The sequence below is a fragment of the Sebastes fasciatus genome, chromosome 22 (genome assembly GCF_043250625.1).
Source record: "Sebastes fasciatus isolate fSebFas1 chromosome 22, fSebFas1.pri, whole genome shotgun sequence".
In the NCBI taxonomy this organism is placed as follows: domain Eukaryota; kingdom Metazoa; phylum Chordata; class Actinopteri; order Perciformes; family Sebastidae; genus Sebastes; species Sebastes fasciatus.
The window spans coordinates 13282193-13304215 of record NC_133816.1 but is presented as its reverse complement, the minus strand read 5'-3'; the positions used below and the strand labels follow the sequence as shown (position 1 = coordinate 13304215).

General features: G+C 38.7%; 1 protein-coding gene and 1 long non-coding RNA gene across 2 annotated transcripts; one reads left to right on the top strand and one right to left on the bottom strand.

Moving 5' to 3' along the window:
• Positions 1–5689: 5689 nt before the first annotated feature.
• klc2 (kinesin light chain 2) lies at positions 5690–18973 on the top strand. Its single transcript, XM_074624463.1, has 14 exons — positions 5690–5829; positions 9268–9513; positions 9604–9931; positions 11889–12105; positions 13103–13292; positions 13376–13549; positions 13734–13833; positions 14585–14634; positions 14843–14910; positions 16284–16392; positions 16684–16836; positions 17095–17219; positions 18305–18362; positions 18548–18973. Exons 2-14 carry the CDS (start codon positions 9286–9288, stop codon positions 18629–18631), a joined length of 1884 nt encoding a protein of 627 aa, XP_074480564.1. The 5' UTR covers positions 5690–5829; positions 9268–9285; the 3' UTR covers positions 18632–18973.
• Positions 18974–19832: 859 nt separating this feature from the next.
• LOC141761159 (uncharacterized) lies at positions 19833–20051 on the bottom strand. Its single transcript, XR_012592538.1, has 2 exons — positions 19923–20051; positions 19833–19867 (listed from the first exon to the last, which is right to left on the bottom strand). It is a non-coding gene; the product is annotated as an uncharacterized LOC141761159 (long non-coding RNA).
• Positions 20052–22023: the final 1972 nt, after the last annotated feature.

Below are 22023 nucleotides of genomic sequence, written 5' to 3'. Positions count from 1 at the left end.
CAGAAGTATTTGGGTTGAGTTATTTTGGCGCAGGTCAGCTCCATGCTTTCTCTAGGATGTCGTGAGGTGACTAGTGAGTGTACAGTAACTGGTAACAAGTGTGCGTGTATATGGTGAAATAAATGTAATGTGGTCAGAAACTTTGAAAAAATCACTAAATAGGAGGAATACTTTTTCTACCGTGTGACAGAGGGCATGCAAATGGTGTGTGTGTGGGTGTGTGTGTGTGTGTTAATGATGTGTTCATTATCAAAATCATTGATTATCAGGGCTGCAGTGGTCGTCCTGTTTACATTGTAGCCTGGCACAAGGCGAATGCAGATTTTCCACCACTAAACACTTTGAAAACAAACAAAATCACATTAAAAACCTCAGTTGTCTTGAACTAATTGGAATTCAACTTTGGTGCGAATACAATAACATCATCTGCAAAGTAGTTTATAATAATTGTTCTAAAAGCAATTATTATAAACCACTTTGCAGATGATGCTATTGTATTCGCACCAAATTCTAATTTCAATACAACCTTAGTTGTATTGAAGTAATTGAAATTCAACTTTGGTGCTAATACAATAACATCATCTGCAAAGTGGTTTATAATTGTTCTAAAAGCAATTTAAAGAAGAAATAATGCAAAGCTCCCCAGGCCTGTAGCTCTGCCTTGTGTCACCTACATCGTAACACTCTCCATCTCCAGTAAAGTATTAGAAAGATAGTTTTTTAATAGTGTTAATAATGCCAATGTTTTGATTTAAATGCTGTTTTTGTTGGTTTGAAAATAGATGAGTTTTTTTTTCTCGTGTCGATGTTACAGTGTTAGTCTCAAACTCGGCTCATTTTTTCACCTGTTACACGGAGGTTTCACGCTGGAGGGTTTGCTTGTCTGTTCACTCTCTGTTTGCTTAACAGCTCGTCTGTCGCCGCTGAACAAACACTCAGTTTAGTGTTGATTGATTAGAAGTACTTCCAAATATTTGAATGTATTGAATTTAGTTTACACGTGCAATTTTAAGGCACAAGTAGTTAATATTGTCATTGATGTTATTTGGCCTAAAACAGACTTGTTCCACCTGTCCAGTGCAGTCATTTTCAATACTGCATGAACACATGACAGTTTTTCAGAACTTTTTTGTGTAAAAAAAAAAGCAAACAGCCAGTGGGCCTCGTGAAACCACCCCTCTCAATTGTTTTTCTTCACTACTTGTGTTGCTGACAACCATTTAAGGGCTTGACAGACTGACTGATAGCCTCTGCACAGGGGCTCGGTTTCATTATTCCTCAATATTAGTGAGCGCCGATGTACTGTAGTTTCGGCATCATTTCATTCCAAAATGAATTACATTTGAAAACACTGACACTTGCTCTTAAAATTATCTTTTTGGGTACAAAAGTAAACATAATTTGCTCTTATGAAACTTAATTGTATGACCTTTGCGAAGAAAAAAAATTACAATCATCTTGGTACCATTTTTAAAATAACTTAGAAAGGGTTTATAATTTGCCACTAATGACTTCATTAATGTTAAATAATTTAAGAATGCCTTAAAGTTCAGGATTTAGCTGCTATTTTACAGCAATCTGCAGGAGTAAAAACAAACTACACCACAGTCGCATCAGCGCGAGTATACACAACGAGGCCGTAAAAGCAGACGAGTCGGCGTGATGACGTTTAGTAGTCTCATTTAGCCACTTTTTTAAGAAACATAAAGGCTTCAAAATTCACGAGTGGGATGTTTACTGACGTATTTTATGTCGTAGAATATAACGTTAAAATCTCTTAATCTTGTGTTAAACACAGACCATTCCTGCATCACTCTATTCCTAACCTTAACCATCCCGCGAGTTTTGTAACTTGGAGGTTACCTTCTAGACACGACCACCAAAATGTGGCGACCCAAAACTCAATATCATTTATTCACTCTAATAGCTTCTTACTGATCTGTTTTTTAACATTTAATAAAGTCATTAGTGACAACTTAGAAAGTTTTTTTTAATTGTGCTTTATTATGAAAGGGTACCTTGTTTTTAAATTTGAAAAATGGATTTCAAAAAGAAAAATCTTTTCAAAATGTATATACGGAATGAAATGTTTTTACTTAAACTGTAACCATGGAGGGTCAATGATCTTGTATCCGCTGTTAGAGACAACCTTGTAGTGTTGTTAGCCCAATTTTTGCAATGATGTGAATCTAAACTTTTCCTAAATGGTATAAAGTCCGAGGTTATTGATGCTTTTTTCGCTTGCAGCCTCCACAGAGAGGTCAAAGGTCAGCTGACTCTCACTGATTGAACTGAACTTGGAAATATTCTACTGAAAGAGGAGCATCAAAAACAAAATCACTGCCAAAACTAAAATGTGAAGAAATCGTGATTATATTCCGATAGATTTGTGGCGGTTTTTGCTGATAACACATTAACAACAAAGTGATCCTCGTTCTGAAGTCATCATTTCAACGTTTGGAGGAACTGAATGCTTTTTAGTTTTTATCACCACTTCATCTTTTCATCAACCATCTTTCCCGTCATTCTTACAGTTTACACGTTTTCCTAAAGTCTCTTTAAAAAACGCTGGTTGTTCTGTATGTAACTTGTTCCTGTGTGTTTTTACCTGTACCTCTGTACCTGTGTCGACCTGTGTTTGTGACGATGGTTCCTCTGTCCTTGTGGTTAGAGATTAGGAGCTGTTTGGTCCATCAATAATCTCTGTCAGTGATCAGCAGTGTCTTTTCTCTCCACCGTCCTCAGATATACCTCTGATGATGAGAGAGGCTTCTTCACCAGGCTTCCACAAGCTTAGCTTTCTAAAAAATCATGTGAAATGATGTTGTCCCCATTCCCTAACAGCTTGTACATTCTGCCGTCTGTCCTCATGGGAACGGGATTTGCCTAAGAAAGCAGTAGATTTCTGCCCGGCGAGGTTGTGCTCGGCGCAGAGCGTCCTAAGCTTGTGGACTTGTGGAGAGTATTTTGCACATGCCATTGTTTCTTCAGCTTTTTTTTGCCTTCTGCCTATAACAATAATTATAATAAACTATAATGCTTGTACATATCAGATAGTACTTGTTATATTGTATGCTGTTTTTGTTTTTTTCTTTATTTGACATGTTTTGTAGTACTGCTTTTTCATGATTACGTTTGTCAATCAAACAGATGTGGGATGAAAAGTGGAAGTGTTCATTGTTTCATTTGTTTTTTAAAATAAAAATATTCCTGATTTGTAGCTCAAGTCTCTTGTTTTTGAATATAGGATATGCATGTTTTGTTTTTCTTTATACTAACAAAAAAACTCAGTCATGGAACAAATGGGGTTGCAAGGAGATATAAAACTAGAATATAAGCCAGTAACCGTTCAATAACACTTCACAGACAACAGATATTCCTCCAAAGCTTATCATGCAGAACAAAAATGATGTTGATTTTACCTCGATTATACCAAATAGTGAGATATAGTAATACTTATAGGGAATTAGATGAGTAAAATGTGCTTTTTTATTGAGGATAAACCATTAATATGGGTCAACATTGTATTTCAGAAGGTGACAGTAAATAAATCGTGCACAGTATGCTTGTGAAGCAGGTCAGAGGTCTCACTACCCTGATGCCCTCTTTGGTCCCTTTGAATGGTGCCTCTACTCATAACAGAACACAAAGAGTAATGAGCACAGCAAGAGACTTCACTTCCCCTTACATCCTGTTATGTTAAATTATTTAGTACATTTGTTTAATGTACTTTTTTGGCTATGAATTAGTCGGAGATAACATATAATGTCAATGTCAAATCAATAAACTCACACACATTTCTTTTTTTAAATCACCTCTATGAGAAAATCCAGAAGATGCTAGTTGATAGCCAGTTTAGCATGGTAGCGGCTCTTCGGCTTTATACGCATGCGCAAGATAATTCCCCCGCCTCCGTTTGGAGAATGGATGATTCATCTTGATATTCTGCTTCATCTTTGGTTGTTGGATTCTGGGGAGAACAGCCATTTTGGGTAAGTTAAGGTGAAGCAGGAGGTCAGTTTCCTTTATTTAGCTCTATTAATAAACTCACAGTGTTTGTAATCTTATTACACTGTAATTAAATGGTGTGTGGAGCTATTTCTACATTTAAAGGCTTCAGAGTCGGTGTTTATAGTCCACTGGTGGAAGTTACATTTACTCAATTACAATTCTAACTTTATTTAACAGCTAGTTAGAGACACAAAATGACTACAAACAAGTACAAAGAGCCACAAAACAACCACAGACACGCAAAAAAACCCATCACAAAGACACACAAAAAGGACTACAAACGTCACAAAACAACCGCAAAGAGACGCAAAACAGCCAGAAAGGGATGCAAAATGACCTCAAGGAGATACGAAACAGCTAGAAAGGGATGCAAAACAACTGCAAAGAGACATAAAGCAACCACAGAGACACAAAACAGCCAGAAAGGGATGCAAAACAATTAGAGACATAAAACAGCAAGAAAGCGATGCAAAACAACCACAAAGAGACACAAAACAGCAAGAAAGCGATGCAAAATGACCTTTAAGGAGATACAAAACAGCTAGAAAGGGATGCAAAACAACTGTAAAGAGACACAAAGCGACTACAAACAAAACAAAACAACCACAAAGAGATGCAAAATAACCAAAAAGGATGCAAATGACCACAAAGAGACATAAAACAGCCAGAGAGGGATGCAAAATAACCAGAAAGGGATGCAAAACGACTACAAAGAGACAAAACAGCCAGAAAGGGATGCAAAAAAATTACAAAGAAACACAAAGCAACTACAAACGACACAAAACAACCACAAAGAGATGCAAAATAACCAAAAAGGATGCAAAACGATCACAAAGAGACACAAAACAGCCAGAAAGTGATGCAAAATAACCAATGAGGATGCAAAACGACTACAAAGAGACAAAACAGCTAGAAAGGGATGCAAAACAACCAGAAAGGGATGCAAAACGTCTACAGATAGACAAAAAACAACCAGAAAGGGATGCAAAATGACTATAGATAGACAAAAAATAGCGTGAACAGCGTGAAATGAACAGTAACCTAGGTTCATAGCACCTAAGCTAGCTAACGTTAGCTTCATTTTATTTTGAAAAACACATCCGGAAGCAGTTTTGTGTTGCATTGACTTAACACTAGTCTTGTCTGGATGTAGTGATGGGAATTCCAGCTCTTTTTAGTGAGCCAGATCATTTGGCTCAGCTCACCAAGAAGAGCCGGCTCTTTCGGCTCTTCATTTTACCACTGCTGCCTTTTATAATTCAGCCAAATTTAGCTTTAGTTGATTTGACCTATGATTAGTAATGTGTGCACATATATCACATACATTATTCAATATAATTATACTAAACCTTATAATTTCCAGAATATCATAATTTTACATGCTGCTTCGTTTCCGACTGTCACTCATCTTGTCTGCTATTCGCGCACCGCACTCCTCCTCTTCCTCCTGCTCTGTACCTGTAGACCGTCAGCGCGCCGTGCACCCCCGCCCCTCCCTGCTTGATGGTATGATCTTTGTCTGTCATCACCTGATTGGACGTCATTAACACAACATTCAGTCACAGTCAGCGCATGGAGTGCCCGTGGCGTGGAGAAGATCATCATATAATTCTGCCTTGAATTAATTAAAGAAAAAAGAAAAAAAGAAAAAACGTCTCTCAGACAGGAACCGGCTCTTATCTTTCACTTAAAAGAATCGGCTCTTTGAACTGACTCGTTTGCGACCGACCCATCACTAGTCTGGAGCATCACATCACAACATTGTCCTGCTGCTTTGTTCGAGGGGACAGAAAAGCATCGCACTTGTCTTCGATGAAGGTAAATACACGGATGCATAATATTTAAATGAGTATAAAGAGTTATACAGTTTAAACAGATATATATTTGTAAGAAGCTATCAAAATAAAAGGTGCATTTACATCCTCGACGAGGTCCGTGAATGCACCATCATCTGCAGTGTTTTTACTTATGCAACAGCACTTCTTAAAAATGTTCCTTATTATATTGTTATCTGTGCTAATGGTAATCAAGGTAGACTAATATAATGTGCATCGGTGTGTGTTGTTGTGTAACATCTTGATGCTCGAGGCCTGCAATGTTTACAAACAGTTTGCATGTAGGAAACTAGCAATGCATTTTCTTATTGACATTATTGTGATGAATCATCTGTTATATAGCTGTTGTCCTGTTTTGCACAGAGCTTCTCCTCATTGTCGGTCACCTTGATTGATATGTTGCCAAGACAAACACCACAACGCCTTACTGGGATCATGCAGGCCTCAAACCATCATCCATCCACCTGCTCATTTTACTCATTTGTTTCTTTAAAATAGTCAAATTTCAAGATGCATGGATGAGAAATAACATTAATTTTTGTGATGCTTTTTATGTTTTCCACAGCTTCAATCTCTGCTTTAGGGTGCATTTGAAGGGGAAGTGTGAATATTGGTGCATTGCAGTGAGTGGATGAGCTGGATGGGAGGGGGTGAGAGAGGAGGATGGGAGAGAGAGAGAGAGAGAGAGGGTGCTAGACAGACAGAGAGGAGGAGGAGGAGGAGGAGAGGAAGAACAGGTGCGACTCCATCATCAAAGCAGAGAAAGTCACGATTTTGCACAATTGGCTCCTCTGTCCTGCTGCTGCTGCTGCTGCTGCAAGGGTTTCATTTACAGCTGCTCAATATTTCCCCCACAGAATAGAAAGCTTTATTGTCATTGTATTAGATACAACGAGATCCACAGTTTGCCACTTCTGGTCAGTGCTTTAAAACAAATACTTGACAAGACAGAATCAATATGTCGGCCTATCAGTCCTCGCTTACAGGCGGATGTTGTGAATATTATGGTTGCAGGCTGCTTAGTTTTATCTTTTTATTGAACCTTTATCTGTGGCACACAAAAGGCAGCTCGTTTAGCCAGAGAATAGTACAATAAATATATAAAAAACAAGAAATTTAAAATAGTAAACCACACAGAGAAGGTGAGGGGAGGAGACACACGAGGAAAAATGGCGAAAGAGAGAGGATGCATACAAAAACAAACTCTAATCTGTCTTCAGAGCGTCGATCAGTTAATAGAAGTTGTTGCTTGTTATCATATTGCAGCTGCAGGAATAGTCCCAACATTGTCTTTTTTTTACGCTTATTATTATAATAGATATATTGATTATTAGACTACAGAGCTACTGTCATCTGTAAGACAGCTTTTTAAATTGAATTTCTCTCCTTCTGATCACATGAAATTCTTGTGTTTTTCACATGAGATCAGGTGTTCATATATAGTCTACTAGAATAGAAAGCTTTATTCTCATTGTATTAGATACGAGATTCACAGTTTGCCACTTTCTGGTAAGTGCTTTAAAACAAATACTTGACAAGACTAAACAAGGCAGATAAAACATAACAGGTGAAACACAGTTATATTTTTTCCCTGTTGTTTTCATATATGCAATTTACAGTTCGTAATTACAATAGTTTTATAAACCAACGAGAGAGAGAGAGAGAGAGATAGATAGACAGAGAGGAGGAGGAGGAGGAGAGGAGAACAGGTGCGACTCCATCATCAAAGCAGAGAAAGTCACGATGTTGCACAATTGGCTCCTCTGTCCTGCTGCTGCTGCTGCTGCTGCTGCTGCTGCTGCTGCAAGGGTTTCATTTACAGCTGGTCAATATTCCCCCACAGGCTGCATGCTCAAGATAGGAAGTGACTATATATACTGTGTCAGATCTTTCTGCCTGGATCTGTCTACGTCTGTGACATGTATGTGGAGATATACTGACATGGAACTTACCAGATATTATTTTGGTTTTTTTAATACTTAATTTTTTCCCTTTTTTTTTCAAGGTTGTTATCATATATGCAATTTACAGTTCGTAATTACAATAGTTTATAACTAGAGATACACTAGAGGAAACAACTTCAACATTCAAGATTGAAATAAAATTAAGAAAATTAATAATAATAATAATAATAATGATAAAAAGAAAGAATAGAGTTAAAAAAAACAATAATAATGCAAAAATACGAGAGTAATAATAAATTAAATCAACAAATAAGTTAATAGAAAATAAAAACTTCTTCCTCCTTATGTATATGTGCATGCGTGTTAACCCATGTAGCTATATTTTTCCTTCTGTTAGACTCCATCACTTCTCAAACATATTATTTTGGAGTTCGGTTATCCGAGCATCAGCTTGAATGCAGTCTCTTCCTATAAGGCCACTTATCTGTGCTTCATCGCTGAAGAAATGAACAGTGAACGCCTCTGTGTTCATGATGACCAATCACATGACTAACGATTTCTATTTCAGAGACCACATTGTTGATGCGTTCAGAGGCTACTCATCCTAAGCAGTCACAAACCAACATAGCATCACATGTAGTGCTTTAAAAAAGTTACTGAAAAGGTGGCAGAAATTAATCAATGACATTTTTGAATAATTGTTTTTAAATAATTTATCAAACAAAAACTATCAAAAGCATGATTGTTCATGATTTTTTTTTTTTCTGTTCAAAATGTACCTTAAAGGGAGATTTATCAGGTATTTAATATTCTTATCAACATGGGAGTGGGCAAATATATAATATTTGATCAGCGTCATTGAAGGAGATCCAAGACTTTTATTGCCAACGACTGCTTTGTTGTAATTGTCGTGCACATGATAATTGACGAAACTTAACTTAAAGAAGCTTAATTTAATTCTCTCCTGTGAACAGCAGCTCTGTCGAGTGACAGCGTCTCATTTTAATTGGCTTTAATGGCAGCTGCTGCGTCAGTTTCAAGCTCGGAGCAATCCCTCTTGTTGTAATCTGATGGGTTTTAACTAAACATAAACTACTCACATGTTATCTCTTTCCATCTAGTCCAACTACCCAAGGGGACATGTTATGCCATTATGAAATTGGAAACTATTATTTAGCCGTTGACCTCTTTGTAACTGTAGAGAAAGACGGAGAAAGGGGAGATCTGCGGGAACGCTTTCTGCAGCAGTGACTTGTTCTTTCTGAACTCGCCTGTTCTCTCTCATTTTGTCTCATTTTGTCTCATCCACCTCCACATGACCTCAGTGACCTGCAGATGAAGGATGTGGTTGCACTGAGCAGCTCGTGTTTGAATTGCGACAATGACGAGCAGGACAGGACACGAAAAAGACGATGCACACTCAGCAAAAACGCGTCTTATGTCACTGATGTGTGTGTGTATATATATATAAAAAAATGTCACTCGTCATCCTTGTGTTCTTTTTCTTTTCCCCACAGTGTGTATGAAACCAGGCAATGTCCACCATGGTGTATCCACGTGAAGAAGCTTTGGAGCGACTGAGCCAGGATGAGATCGTCCTCAACACTAAGGCCGTCATGCAGGGCCTGGAGACGCTGCGCGGCGAACACGCCCAGCTCCTCAACTCGCTGCTGGACTGCACACAGCCGCCCGCCGCCCAGGAGAAATCTGGGCTGCTCCGCAAGAGTCTGGAGGCCATCGAGCTGGGCCTGGGAGAGGCACAGGTAAGATACTGAGTCACAAACAGTAATGTAGTTCAAAGAAATTGCCATATCTTTCCATTTCAACTAGTTTAATTTGTCCCTTCCTCCCAGGTGATCATCGCCCTGTCGAGCCACCTGAGCGCCGTGGAGTCTGAGAAGCAGAAGCTGCGCGCCCAGGTGCGTCGGCTCTGCCAGGAGAACCAGTGGCTGCGTGACGAGCTGGCGGGGACGCAGCACAAGCTGCAGCGCAGCGAGCAGAGCGTCGCCCAGCTGGAGGAGGAGAAGAAGCACCTGGAGTTCATGAACCAGATCAAGAAGTTCGACGACGACGTCTCGCCCTCGGAGGAGAAGAGCCAGAGCGGCGGAAGCGGGAGCGGAGGAGACACTTCAAAGGACAATCTGGATGACTTGTTCCCCAACGATGATGACCAGGGACCAGGTATGTCATTAGACCTCAGACAGGCCTCAGATGTGATTTGGGAGATGATAACAAGACACAGTTTATACTAGGGCTGCAAGTAACGATCGTTCTTATTATCAATTAATCCACACATTATTATACAGTGTGGATTAATCAATTAGTAGACTAATTGTTTAGTGCATGTATATTTTGGAAGGGATGGAAGTCTAAAAAACTGCTCAAACTAAGGAGTGAGGCGCCTCAACAGAGCCAGAAATGAGGATCCAGTTTCCAGGACCAGGTCCCGAATGCTGGAGGAGAGTAACCGGTAGTGGTAGACCACAGGAAGAAGAGATAATTGGGAAGCCAGTCATTATGCGGTTGACCTTCTCCAGAATCATTCCTTCCTCCACGCAGTTACTGCATCGTGAAAGCACTGCAAGAGAATCGCTGCTCTTTTTATTTAATGTGTGGATCGTCAAAAACAAATCACCCAGAGCTCAATACAGTCATGCCTTACAGTAACAGCAATGTTAAAGCCTCAACCGTAAGAGTCATTCTCAAGTGTTGCATAAGTGGCAAACATCCCGTTTACCCTTCAACTGTGATATAGTTTAGATAGGATGCTGCACTTATTTGTAACTGGAGCTGCGGTTTGGTTAATTCACCGTCTAAGCAGAAGCTCAGGCTTGTTAATGGATTTGTGGATCTGTGCAGATAGAAAAGGTCACTGATGCGGTGCGATACATTATATAGCGTGTTCAGCTCTCCTCTCCATTAGCCAGACATCAAGTGCTCTTTCCTTTTGGTCTCTTCAATTATTAATAGCTGAATATGCTTCTCTGAAGTTTTATTTCGTAGCTTTGTTTATGTACACTTTTAAAGTCAACCACACATTTAGCCATAACATGTAAAACGACACCTTTTATATCACATATAAAGATCTCTTATTCTACTATGATGATCATTTTAGTTAGTTCATTTTCTGATTTGACTTCCTGTAAACGCTCCTCCTGGTTAACACATGAGATTCGTTTTACATCGGTCTTTTTGTTCCAGTTTTGCTTCATTTGATAATTCTGAGAGGAATCGCTTTTAACTTTCTATTATGACATTATTGTCTTTTTAATCAGAATCAGAAGGTTTATTGATCACGTTACAGTTGCTCTTATATATAAGTATAAAGAAATAAAAGAAAATAGGAATAAAGGAGTATGTAACATGCGCATTATGTACATAATGCTACAACATATAACACAATATATGTAGAGAAATATGAATAAATGATGAAAAATATGTGCACCAAACACATACAGTATATAACCACAGTGTAAATAAGTAAATAGAAAATGCTGAGAAGTGGGATCTATTAAGTGTTAAATATAAATGCAATTGTGTCAGAGTAAAGGAGGGGAAAAAAGAGCAGAATTGCCGTTTAGAGGAAAGTGAATCAGAGACACCTGTGAGCGGGAGGGGGAGGGGAAAACAATTAACACGAGCAGCATGGAGGAAAACAGAAAATAGCAGCAAGACGGTTCAAAAAATTGATTTTAAAAGACTTTTCTGGACATCAACATTTAAAAAATTAAAAAAGCAAAATACAGAAGAAGAAATAGTGACAGTAAATACAAGAACCAGCTGGATTTCCTTATGCAACCATGTCTCGATCCATGGAGCAGGTTTGACTGAATCATTTTTAATCCTCTACTTGTCCTGCTTGGATTAGTCATTCAGCTTTGTTGTCTTTGTTGGACTTAAGTCTTCCACTTTCTGCAGCTCTCCAGGCTTCTCATATGCATGTACATAAACCATTTTGCAAATACTGCCATATTGGATTTTGAAAAGCATTGTGGGACAGTTTGGGAACACAGCAGTAAACACTACCTGCACAAGACAGCGAGAATACCAGAGAAATGATATAAATGAATGGAAAGGAGACGGACAGCTTTGATGGTTTGACCGTGATATTCCCATCATCCTCCCCTTTGTCCCACAGCCCAGCCCAGCGGCGAGGTGGCGGCCCAGCAGGGAGGCTACGAGATCCCGGCCCGCCTCAGGACGCTGCACAACCTGGTGATCCAGTACGCCTCTCAGGGGAGGTACGAGGTGGCCGTGCCGCTGTGCAAACAAGCTCTGGAGGACCTGGAGAAGACGTCTGGACACGACCACCCCGACGTGGCCACCATGCTCAACATCCTGGCTTTGGTGTACAGGTGGGGAATGGAGAGGAGGTTGTTTTGATAGCCATTTGTAGTTGTGTTGGGAATCTGGTGTGTGAATTTCTTTTATTCATGTATATATTTTTATTGATCTATGTTTCTTTATTTTTATTATTATTATTATTATTTATTTGTGTATATGGTTTAATTATGATTTATTATATTTTATTTTATACATGAATTCATAATAATAGTAATAATAATAATAAGATAAATACAAATAAATAAATGAATAGAATAAATTCACACACCAGATCCACAACACAACTATAAATGTTTTATTTATGTATATTTCTTTATTTTTATTATTCGTATTATTAATTATTTATTTATTCATATGTTTTAATAATAGTTATAATATATAAAATAATAATAATGTATTGTATTTTATTTTATTAATGCATGAATTATTATTATTAATAATAATAATATAAATAAAAATGAATAAAATAAATTCACACACTGGATTCCCAACACAGCTATGAATGTTATATATATATATATATATATATATGTGTGTGTGTGTGTTTTAATTATAATTTATTTTATTTTATAAATACATGAATTAATAATAATTATAAGATAAAATAATAAATAAGTGAATAAAATCAATTTACACACCAGATTCCCAACACAACTATAAATGCTTTATTTATCTTTATTTCTTTATTTGTATTATTAATAATATTATTTATTTATTTATTTCTATGTTTTAATTATAAGTTATTATATATTTTTTTATATTTTATCATTTTTATTAGTTTATTTATATTTTTAAATTGTATTATTGTTACCATTTTTCTCCCTTGTTTTTGAATAATTTATTTTAAATTTTACAGTTACTATCAGTTATTATATGTACATATTTTATTTGTTATGGTTTAGGTTGTTGTAGTCATTTTCTTAAGGACAAAATAACATTTTTAGTTGTTGTCAAATAGAACCTTTTCTGATTTTTAACAACATGCTGTCGTTGTGTTTTGTCCTCCAGGGATCAGAACAAGTACAAAGAAGCGGCTCACCTCCTGAATGACGCGCTGGCTATCAGAGAGAAGACGCTGGGGAAGGATCATCCAGCGGTGGCCGCAACCCTCAACAACCTGGCGGTCCTGTACGGCAAGAGGGGCAAATACAAGGAGGCTGAACCTCTCTGCAAGAGAGCGCTGGAGATCAGAGAGAAGGTGAAAACCCACACCACCACACCTAAATGTAAAAAAACAGAGCAGATTTTTATTGATGTGAACTGTTTTGTTTGTGTGTCCAGGTGTTGGGGAAATACCACCCAGATGTAGCCAAGCAGCTGAACAACCTGGCCCTGCTGTGCCAGAACCAGGGCAAGTACGACGAGGTGGAGTACTACTACAGACGAGCCCTGGAGATCTACGAGTCCAAACTGGGAGCTGACGACCCCAACGTGGCCAAGACCAAAAATAACCTGGTGGGAGAACATCATTAAGAACTATTCCAATCACAATCTTCACTTAAACAGTCACACATTTGACATAATAAAACTTTAGAGTTTCTTTTTGCATGTTTCCTGCACTTCTATAAGCTAATCTTATCCTGTGATTATTCATTATTTTACAAACATTACCATTTAGACACATGTTTTTTCTCCTCAGGCTACGTGCTACCTGAAGCAGGGGAAGTTCAAAGATGCCGAGGCTCTGTACAAAGAGATCCTGACCAGGGCACACGAGAAGGAGTTTGGATCCGTCAACAGTGAGTAGGACTGGGGGAAAAAATCAATACAGAATAGTATCGTGATATTTTGCGTGGCAATATTGGACGTCAAGTATCGACCTTTTATTATATAAACTATTAACCTCTTTAACAATCTTACCGTGGACCAGGTTTGGATGAGCCATAATGCAGTTTTATGTTAGAAATAGGGAACTCTTACAGATTTAAAAAGGATTTAACTCATGAAAACTATTCTAATTTCCAGCTCTGTCAGAATATCTGTGCACGTATTGACAAATGTCCGGCTGAGAATCCTTTGGCGTTCAGAACGATTGTTTTTGCACAATGGAAAATATCCACGAGTCGACCCATTTTTCAATCGCAGTGTTTTGGGATTCATGTTTTGGGCCACACCCTGATCCCTCAGTACTCTCAGCAGGTCAGAGGATTATTTCGTGCTATCAAAGCGTGCGGAGCGGCTTAATGTCCATGTTTCTCTCCCGCTGCCACTAAGCCTATCAAACCCTTATGTGCTCACATGCCCAGCACGAGAGGAGAGAAGGCCTCGGCAGGAATTTGGCACAGCACGGGTTTGAAGAGAGGCTGTGTGTTTTTATTTATGGTTAGAGAGGCTTTAAAAAATTCGGGTCAGTCCAGGCCGGGGATCCTTTTATTCAAATCCTCATTTGTTTGGTTTCTGCTGCAACCTTTTTACAATGTTGTCGTCCACTCATAATAATATTGTTCTTGGATGTCAAATAGCATTTATATGATTTTTTTTTTTTTGCAGATGACAACAAGCCAATCTGGATGCACGCAGAGGAGAGAGAGGAGAGCAAGGTCAGTGTTTCAAATCGACCTTTTCCATTGATGCTATTGGCTGGCAGGCAGCTTATTATGGAAATGAACTGCACATAGAGAATGATGGAAAACAGCAGACTATATAAATGACAACAGGGACATTTTTATTAGGCTGTTTAATAGGGTAATGTTTCATACTTGGCTCCTCATGCTCTTTCCTCTCGCTGTACCTCTCTCTCTCTCTCAGGGTAAACGTAAGGACTCTGGCCCGTATGTAGAGTATGGAAGCTGGTATAAAGCCTGCAAGGTGGACAGGTGAGTCAGACATTTGAATTCACTGGAAACATTCAAACAATCAGGTCGTATCATTAAAAGAAGAGAAACCCAGAGAGCATACAAGCAACACATCAAATATCTAACATAAACGGTCTTTGGTGTGTTCAGATGTACTGCAGTGAATATTTGTACTGTCTCTGTACAGATTTATTTATCTATTTCATGAAAAAAAGCCTAAATTGAATCACAGTCTTTTGCATGTAAACACTGTTGTATTGGAATCTAAAAATCAATATGTGTCATCAGTGCCTTAAAGGGATAGTTTGGGTGTTTTGAAGTGGGGGTGTATGAGGTGCATATCCATAGTCGGTGTATTACCTACAGTAGATGGTGGTTGACACGGCCCCAGTCTGGAGAAGCAGACAGGAGTTAACGCACGGGAGCAAAGTAATGTGCTGCTGTGGACGGGGCCGGCAGCAAAACGTATTTTAGCCGCCTAAAAGAACTTTAAATCAGTTTAAGTGTACGCTATATTTAGAATATTTTCGCTGCTTTACCTTGCCATCAGACAGTCCTTTCCGACGGGGAACTGAAGCTGTTGTATCCATCTATGCTCTTGCCAAAGCCACCAGACTCCGTTGGGAAAAAAACAGTATTTTTACCTCGCAGAACAGAAATCGGTTAGTGTGACTTTGGTGAATCCGAACTCACCAAAGTCACGCAATAACACAAGCAAACTAACCTATCGAGGCAGCAGTGGACCAGCAACCCCTCTGTTCTGCGAGGTAAAAATACAGTGGCTTTGGCAAGAGCGTATATAACGACTTCAGTTCCCCCGTCGGAAACATAGACTGTATAACTGTCTGACGGCAAACTGGCTGCTTCTCCAAACTGGTGGCACGCCGACCGTCATCTACTGTAGGTAATACACTGACTCTGGATAAGTACCTCATACAACCCCACTTCAAAACACCCGAACTATCCCTTTAATATTACAGTGTACCCTGGTCGAATTCTGTATCAATTTAAGGATGCCAACATTGGACAAATCTACCAATTTCTTCTTGTTTGCCCCAGGGAAAAGAATGAAACCATGATGACTGTAAAAGTCATACTGATAAAACCGATTTCAGTGGGTTATTATCAGGTCCGTAAAGCAACATGAGAGAGTTCATCGTTTGTCTTTGACAAATGCACACTGGCCAAAATCCAGTTCTAATAAGGGAATTAGTTTAACCTTGGATAGACTGTGTGTTACATTAGTGCTGTATTACTGCTGCAATTCTCCTGTGGCTCAATTCATCTGTTTCATTAAAGGTGAATGGAACAAAGATGAACTTAGTTGAGAATTACCTTTTTTTTTCTGGTTACACACATTAAAAAAGTAAATAAAAACATTTTTTTTTTTGCAGCCCGACAGTGAACACCACCCTGAAAAGCTTAGGAGCTCTGTACCGTCGCCAGGGCAAACTGGAGGCAGCAGAAACACTGGAGGAGTGCGCCAGCAAGTCACGTAAACAGGTGCTGCACCAACACACAGAGCGCCGCAGGACCGGTTGAGTTACTGCCGTTAGATTAGTCGTCTGGGCTCTTTTCAGCGGCTCGGTCCGTTAAGAAGCCTGATTAGTTCAACAGGCATTCCAGCTGTGATTTATTAGCCCGTAAACTGATTTAAAGATCAGCCATGAAGCTAATGTGTGTAGTAAAGATCTTAGACATGCTGTGTGAACTATTGTGGAAAAAGCTGTAATTTTTCTTTTCAATCCCTTTGAATCACTCTTCTCCAATCTTTGTTTTCTTTGTGTCTCTCAGGGTATTGATGCCATCAACCAGAGTAAGGTGGTGGAGCTGCTGAAGGACGGTGGAGGCGGAGGAGGCGACAGACGACACAGCAGGGAAGGATTCAATGGGCCAGGGGGACAGCGGGGAGAGAACGAGGGCGACGACTCCGCTGAGTGGAACGGGGTCAGTTTATGGACACCGATTCATTACTTCAACACTAATGGAAGTTTATAAGTTCAACGTGCAAAGTACACGGTGCAAGGTCAACACAGCTTTGCACACAAGGCAGTTAAAGTCATTTTAATAGAGAATAATTTCAAAGGTAATTGTCCTTCAGTACCTGTGATTAAACATGAGAAAGGGAGCCCAGTCTTTGTAGTCCGATGCACTTTAATATTTAATGTCTCCAGTAAATGCTGACTTGGTTTTATGTTGCCTCAGGATGGTAACGGGTCTCTGCGTCGCAGCGGCTCCTTTGGGAAGATTCGTGACGCCCTGAGAAGGAGCAGCGAGATGCTGGTGAAGAAGCTGCAGGGGAGCGGACCGCAAGAACCACGCAACCCAGGGTAAGTTTACCCCCCGTGTGTTTATGTATGTGTGTAAATATGACCGTAGTCGGTCTTTAGTCAATTAAAATGTCAAAAACACACGTTCCCAGAGCTCGAGGTAACATATTTAAATTGCTTCTTTGGTCAAACCAACAGTCCAAAACCCAAATACATTTCACAGTGAGAATGAAGGTTCATTCATGACCTTGAAAATAGCAGTTTGGGAAATCATTCTTATCACAATATCGTCCTATCTGGACCTTGTCCATCGGCTAGTGAAGGCTGGTGGATGTGACTGAACAGTTGACCTTGTGATACATTTTTGTTACAATAAAAATACAGTCAATTTACAACAAAAAGCAACAATTCCTCATGTTTGAGAAGCTGTAGCCTGTGAATCCTTGGCATTCTTGCTTGATAAACGCCGATAAATTGTTAATACATTTTACACATGCATACATTTACAAATATTTATTGTAAACTGCTCGAACTGATAGACATTTAATTGATTCTACTTTATTGTCATAGAGACATATTTGGGATCAAATATACCCTTGTCCAGTCTAGAAACAATAGGCATGTTCATCCGATTGTAAATTGTTGCATATTATATATCTATAACCACATCTACAGTATATCTATATACAGTATATATATATATATATAAAACATTTTTTTATTTTATTTGCATAGATCCTATTTTTCAGCATTATTATTTGCACTATTGTTTATGTTTCTTATTTATATTCCGTATTTCTGAATGAATATATAAGAGTAGTATAATTATGGCAGGAAAGTTAGTCGTATTTGATTTGTATACATTTACAGTATGTATACGCACCTTTGCTCATGATTAGTCATCAATAATGCTAAAAAAAGATGGATTTTGATATAAAAACAGTATTTTTTGAGCACATTTACACAGTGACTTACAAACGTATTCATTTTTTACATTTTATTTTACCAAATCTTTGGGCTATTTAACAATACTGGTTGTTTCTACCTAAAAATACAAAATATAATTTCTGATACAATATACTGATATACTGTTAATGAGTTTTTAAAGGTTCAGGCTCATTGTTTGATTGTATTGTTTTGCTCAGAATGAAGAGAGCAAGCTCCCTCAACTTCCTCAACAAGAGCAATGAGGAGACCACACAGGTACGACTATTATTATTATTATTATCATTATTGTTATGTATTTAATCATCACACCTGCCACGACATAACAGATGATTTAAATAAAATTTTGTAAAAACAGATAAAATAATAATCTTTTTTGTGATTTTTAAATACTGTTTAAATATTGTCCAGCAGTGGTTTAACATTAACTGGTCTCTTTTTAGGACGCCAACTCCGGACTCTCAGACTGCAGGGGACTAAGCGCCAGCAACGTGGACCTATCCAGACGCAGCTCCCTGATTGGCTAGACAGTGACGGAAGGCGGGACTCAGGAGACAAAGAGCGGCCCGGCGAGGAGAGGCTGTTTGCAGCTCGGTTTGATCAAACAAACACACTTAAAGCTCAAAGCGAGATCAAACACTTGCACCTGCAGCATATTTTTTAAAGAACACTGAGAGAGAAAAAAAACACACTAAACGTCATCCTGTAAGACACGGCCGCCGCCGCCGCCGCTGCTTCGCTGTACAAACCGCTGCCATCTACCACTAAAGAGAATATTTAGATACACATTAATCAGCATGCTGCTTACTAGAACGTGGAATGTCTGCACCTGAACGCCTCGTGTTTTTGACTCATAGCACCGTAGCAAAGCATCGCATCCACATCGTGATGAGTCCGTCTCTTCATGTGCAGACACTCAACCTTACGTAGGCTAAATGTACTCCGGGTTCAGTTCAGAGAGAAGCGTTGCACTCTGTATATTTCACCAGTAGCATGAAGTATCTGCTGATGCTAACCGCCCACAGATGGTTAAACATTTTAACAGGGGAAGTCAGAGGTATAAAAGAGAATACAAGCAAAAGCATTAGCACTAACCATTTAAACCTCACTTTTTGCCTTCTTGTTTTTTTTTTTTTTTTTTTTATGTATATACAGTTTTAAATTATTTGATATTTCATTCTTTGTATATAGTGCACTTTTTTTGTTTTCTTTTTTGTTTACACTTTATTGGGTCTCAGTTGGAGAAAATACTACTTATCTGAGGGGGGAAGACTGGAAAAGAAGGAAAGGGAAGAGAGGAAGTGAAAGACGGAACAATGAAAGAAAATAAAGAAACGGGCACTTAGTTCATCGCGTCGATTAAAAAGACCGAAAATGCTGATAAATTTAGTACCTCATCACGGAAATCTGCTGACATTCGGAACAGCCTAAACTGTTATAATGCACTTTGAGCGTGACAATACTGTATGTTTCCACCACGTCCTCTATAGGGATGTCACTATACCAGAAATGTAGTAGTCCATATCAATACCAGTGAAATATCCGTGATTCTCGATATCCAATTTGAAGCTAACCTTATAATTTACCTTCTCCCAATACTCATTTTACTGAATAGAGCTTACACACAACATAATGTAACTCAATGCAACCTCTGTGCGTTAGCTGTTAGCTCCGTTATTTAGCTAAGCAGAACTGTGCTGCCTACTGGCTGCTAACAGCTAACGTTACTCTCCTTTTAGTAACATTAACAGCTAACGTTACTCCTTCTAGTCACATTAACAGCTAACGTTACTCCTTCTAGTAACATTAACACCTAACATTACACTCCTTCTAGTAACGTTAGCAGCGAACAGCTAACGTTAACTCGCTCTCCTCCTGCCAATTTCAACAAAGATGTGTTGTTCACAATGTAGCATTATCAGGGAAACTTTCTATCGTCCCTGGGACAACTAGATGACGTTATTCTCGAGCCCTAATCCTCGGTACTGTAGAAAAATGAGCACCATGACGTTTTCAGAATTTTGGCATCAACTTGGAACCAAAGTTTTGGTTCTCGTGACATTTCTAGTCCTCTACTGGTCAAACTTACAACAAAAAAAAAACATTGTTCAAATGAGTTTTCTTGGCGCCACAATAGATCGAGAAACACAAATGAAAAAGGGGCCAGGAAGTTCATTTGAAATTTACAAATAAACCTCAATCATTTCTCTTAAACCCTCCTAAATACTACCTACGGTATGTAGTGGCACAACAGGAAGTTGTAATCATTACTTTCAGGTACCTTTTTCCTCACTTAGAGATTTCCAGGCTTACAGCCATAAGTCTGAATGTTATTGAAGGAAAATGCTGTGAAAGAGATATTTAAGTATAATTTGTTTACAATCATTAAACCAGGATATTCAAGGCATAATCAACCCTCATTTAAGAATATCTTATCAAAGCTGATACAATATGTTTACTTTCATTAATTCCTCTTGTGGATTTGTTTTTCCCTCATTGACTGTTGCTGAATATGTATCATTTTGTACGAAACAATCCTCAGTGTGACGTTGTTTTAATGCTGACCGGGACGGACTTCATCAGTCGTAATCAAACACTCGCAGACTGTTTTGCCGTCCGTCCTCAGTGAATTTTCTTGATGTGTTTCCTGTTTTTCGATCTGAGCTTTTATGTTGAAGGTACTGAATATTTGAATGTTCAATTTCATGTCGATTTTCGGGGTCTGGTGGCATTTACACTGGATTTTTGTTGTTGTTGTTGTGCTGTTTGCGAACTCCACCAAAATAAGACCAATACCAATAGAACTGTCCACAGAATGTACACGTCTTATTATGGGAAGTCGAAATCAGGCTCGGCAAGTTGTGTTTGATTGTCAAGGAATTTGCTTTTTTTGCTTTTTTTGCTTTCTTTGTAAGTTTTCCTCCACTTTACTCTTACATTTTCCAATACATTAAAGCCCAAAAAGGTTAATTCTTGACAACCTGAGTTTGATTTCAAAGAGGAGAAAGACGCAAGTTTGTTGTGAAGGCATTTTGTCAACGACGGTGCATGCACACCATCGCCATATGCCTAAATAACCTGAAGTCGCCCTTCTTGAAATCACCTCACATTGCCGAGTCTAAAAAAAGTGCTAATTACTCTATCAGCTTTTTGATTGTGCTGAATGGTTTCGTATCGTAATGAAGGATTAAAGTAAGTGTTGAAAAAGACATGTTGCGGGAGGAAAAGTGCTTTAAGTGTCGTTCGCAGCAAATAATGTACAGAATTATCCGTATACTACCTTTATATGTATGTTAACTGTGTTCACATAAGAACGATGGGAAGTCCTTTAATCGCACACACAATCTCGACACCACGTAGCTGTGTACAAAAGTTAGTGCAACACTAATTTGTAGTTTAAGGTCTCTTTCCTGACTGTGAGCTCCTCCACACACCATACTGTAATACTAAGCAATCCTTTACTGTATTAATCCGTCACTTATTCAACTCTCGGCTGGTTCAGTGTCCACTGGAAATTTCTGGAATCTCTGACTCACAAACTCCATGAATATATGAACATAAATACACTTATATTGCTCAATAAAACAGCTGAGAAGGAAATAAAACTGCTTCTGTTGCAGGACTATTTTGATCCAACGCGTCAAAGATGAATCAGATGTCTAACTATTTAAGGAGATGGATGATAAATGTTGTGGGAACTCTTAATTCCAGCTCCTATATTGCTGATGATTTGAAGGATCTTATTGTGAAGGGGCCAACCTCCATGTGTATTTTATCAAAGGTTCAATAAATACAAACTCCACTTTTCAAACTGACTCTGTGTCTCGTACGTTTTCATCCCTGCTGTCAGAACACGATTTTGACCATTTCAAAGTATGTGTGAGTTTTCACAGCTACAATAAGGCCAAGGGGTGTTAAC

What these genes read in the sequence shown, in the direction of transcription:
- klc2 (XM_074624463.1), top strand. Translation starts at nt 9,286, where the DNA reads ATGTCCACCATGGTGTATCCACGTGAAGAAGCTTTGGAGCGACTGAGC. An exon ending in CGATGATGACCAGGGACCAG is followed by an intron (nt 9,932 to 11,888) that starts GTATGTCATTAG and finishes TTTGTCCCACAG; the next exon opens with CCCAGCCCAGCGGCGAGGTG. An exon ending in ATCCTGGCTTTGGTGTACAG is followed by an intron (nt 12,106 to 13,102) that starts GTGGGGAATGGA and finishes TTTGTCCTCCAG; the next exon opens with GGATCAGAACAAGTACAAAG.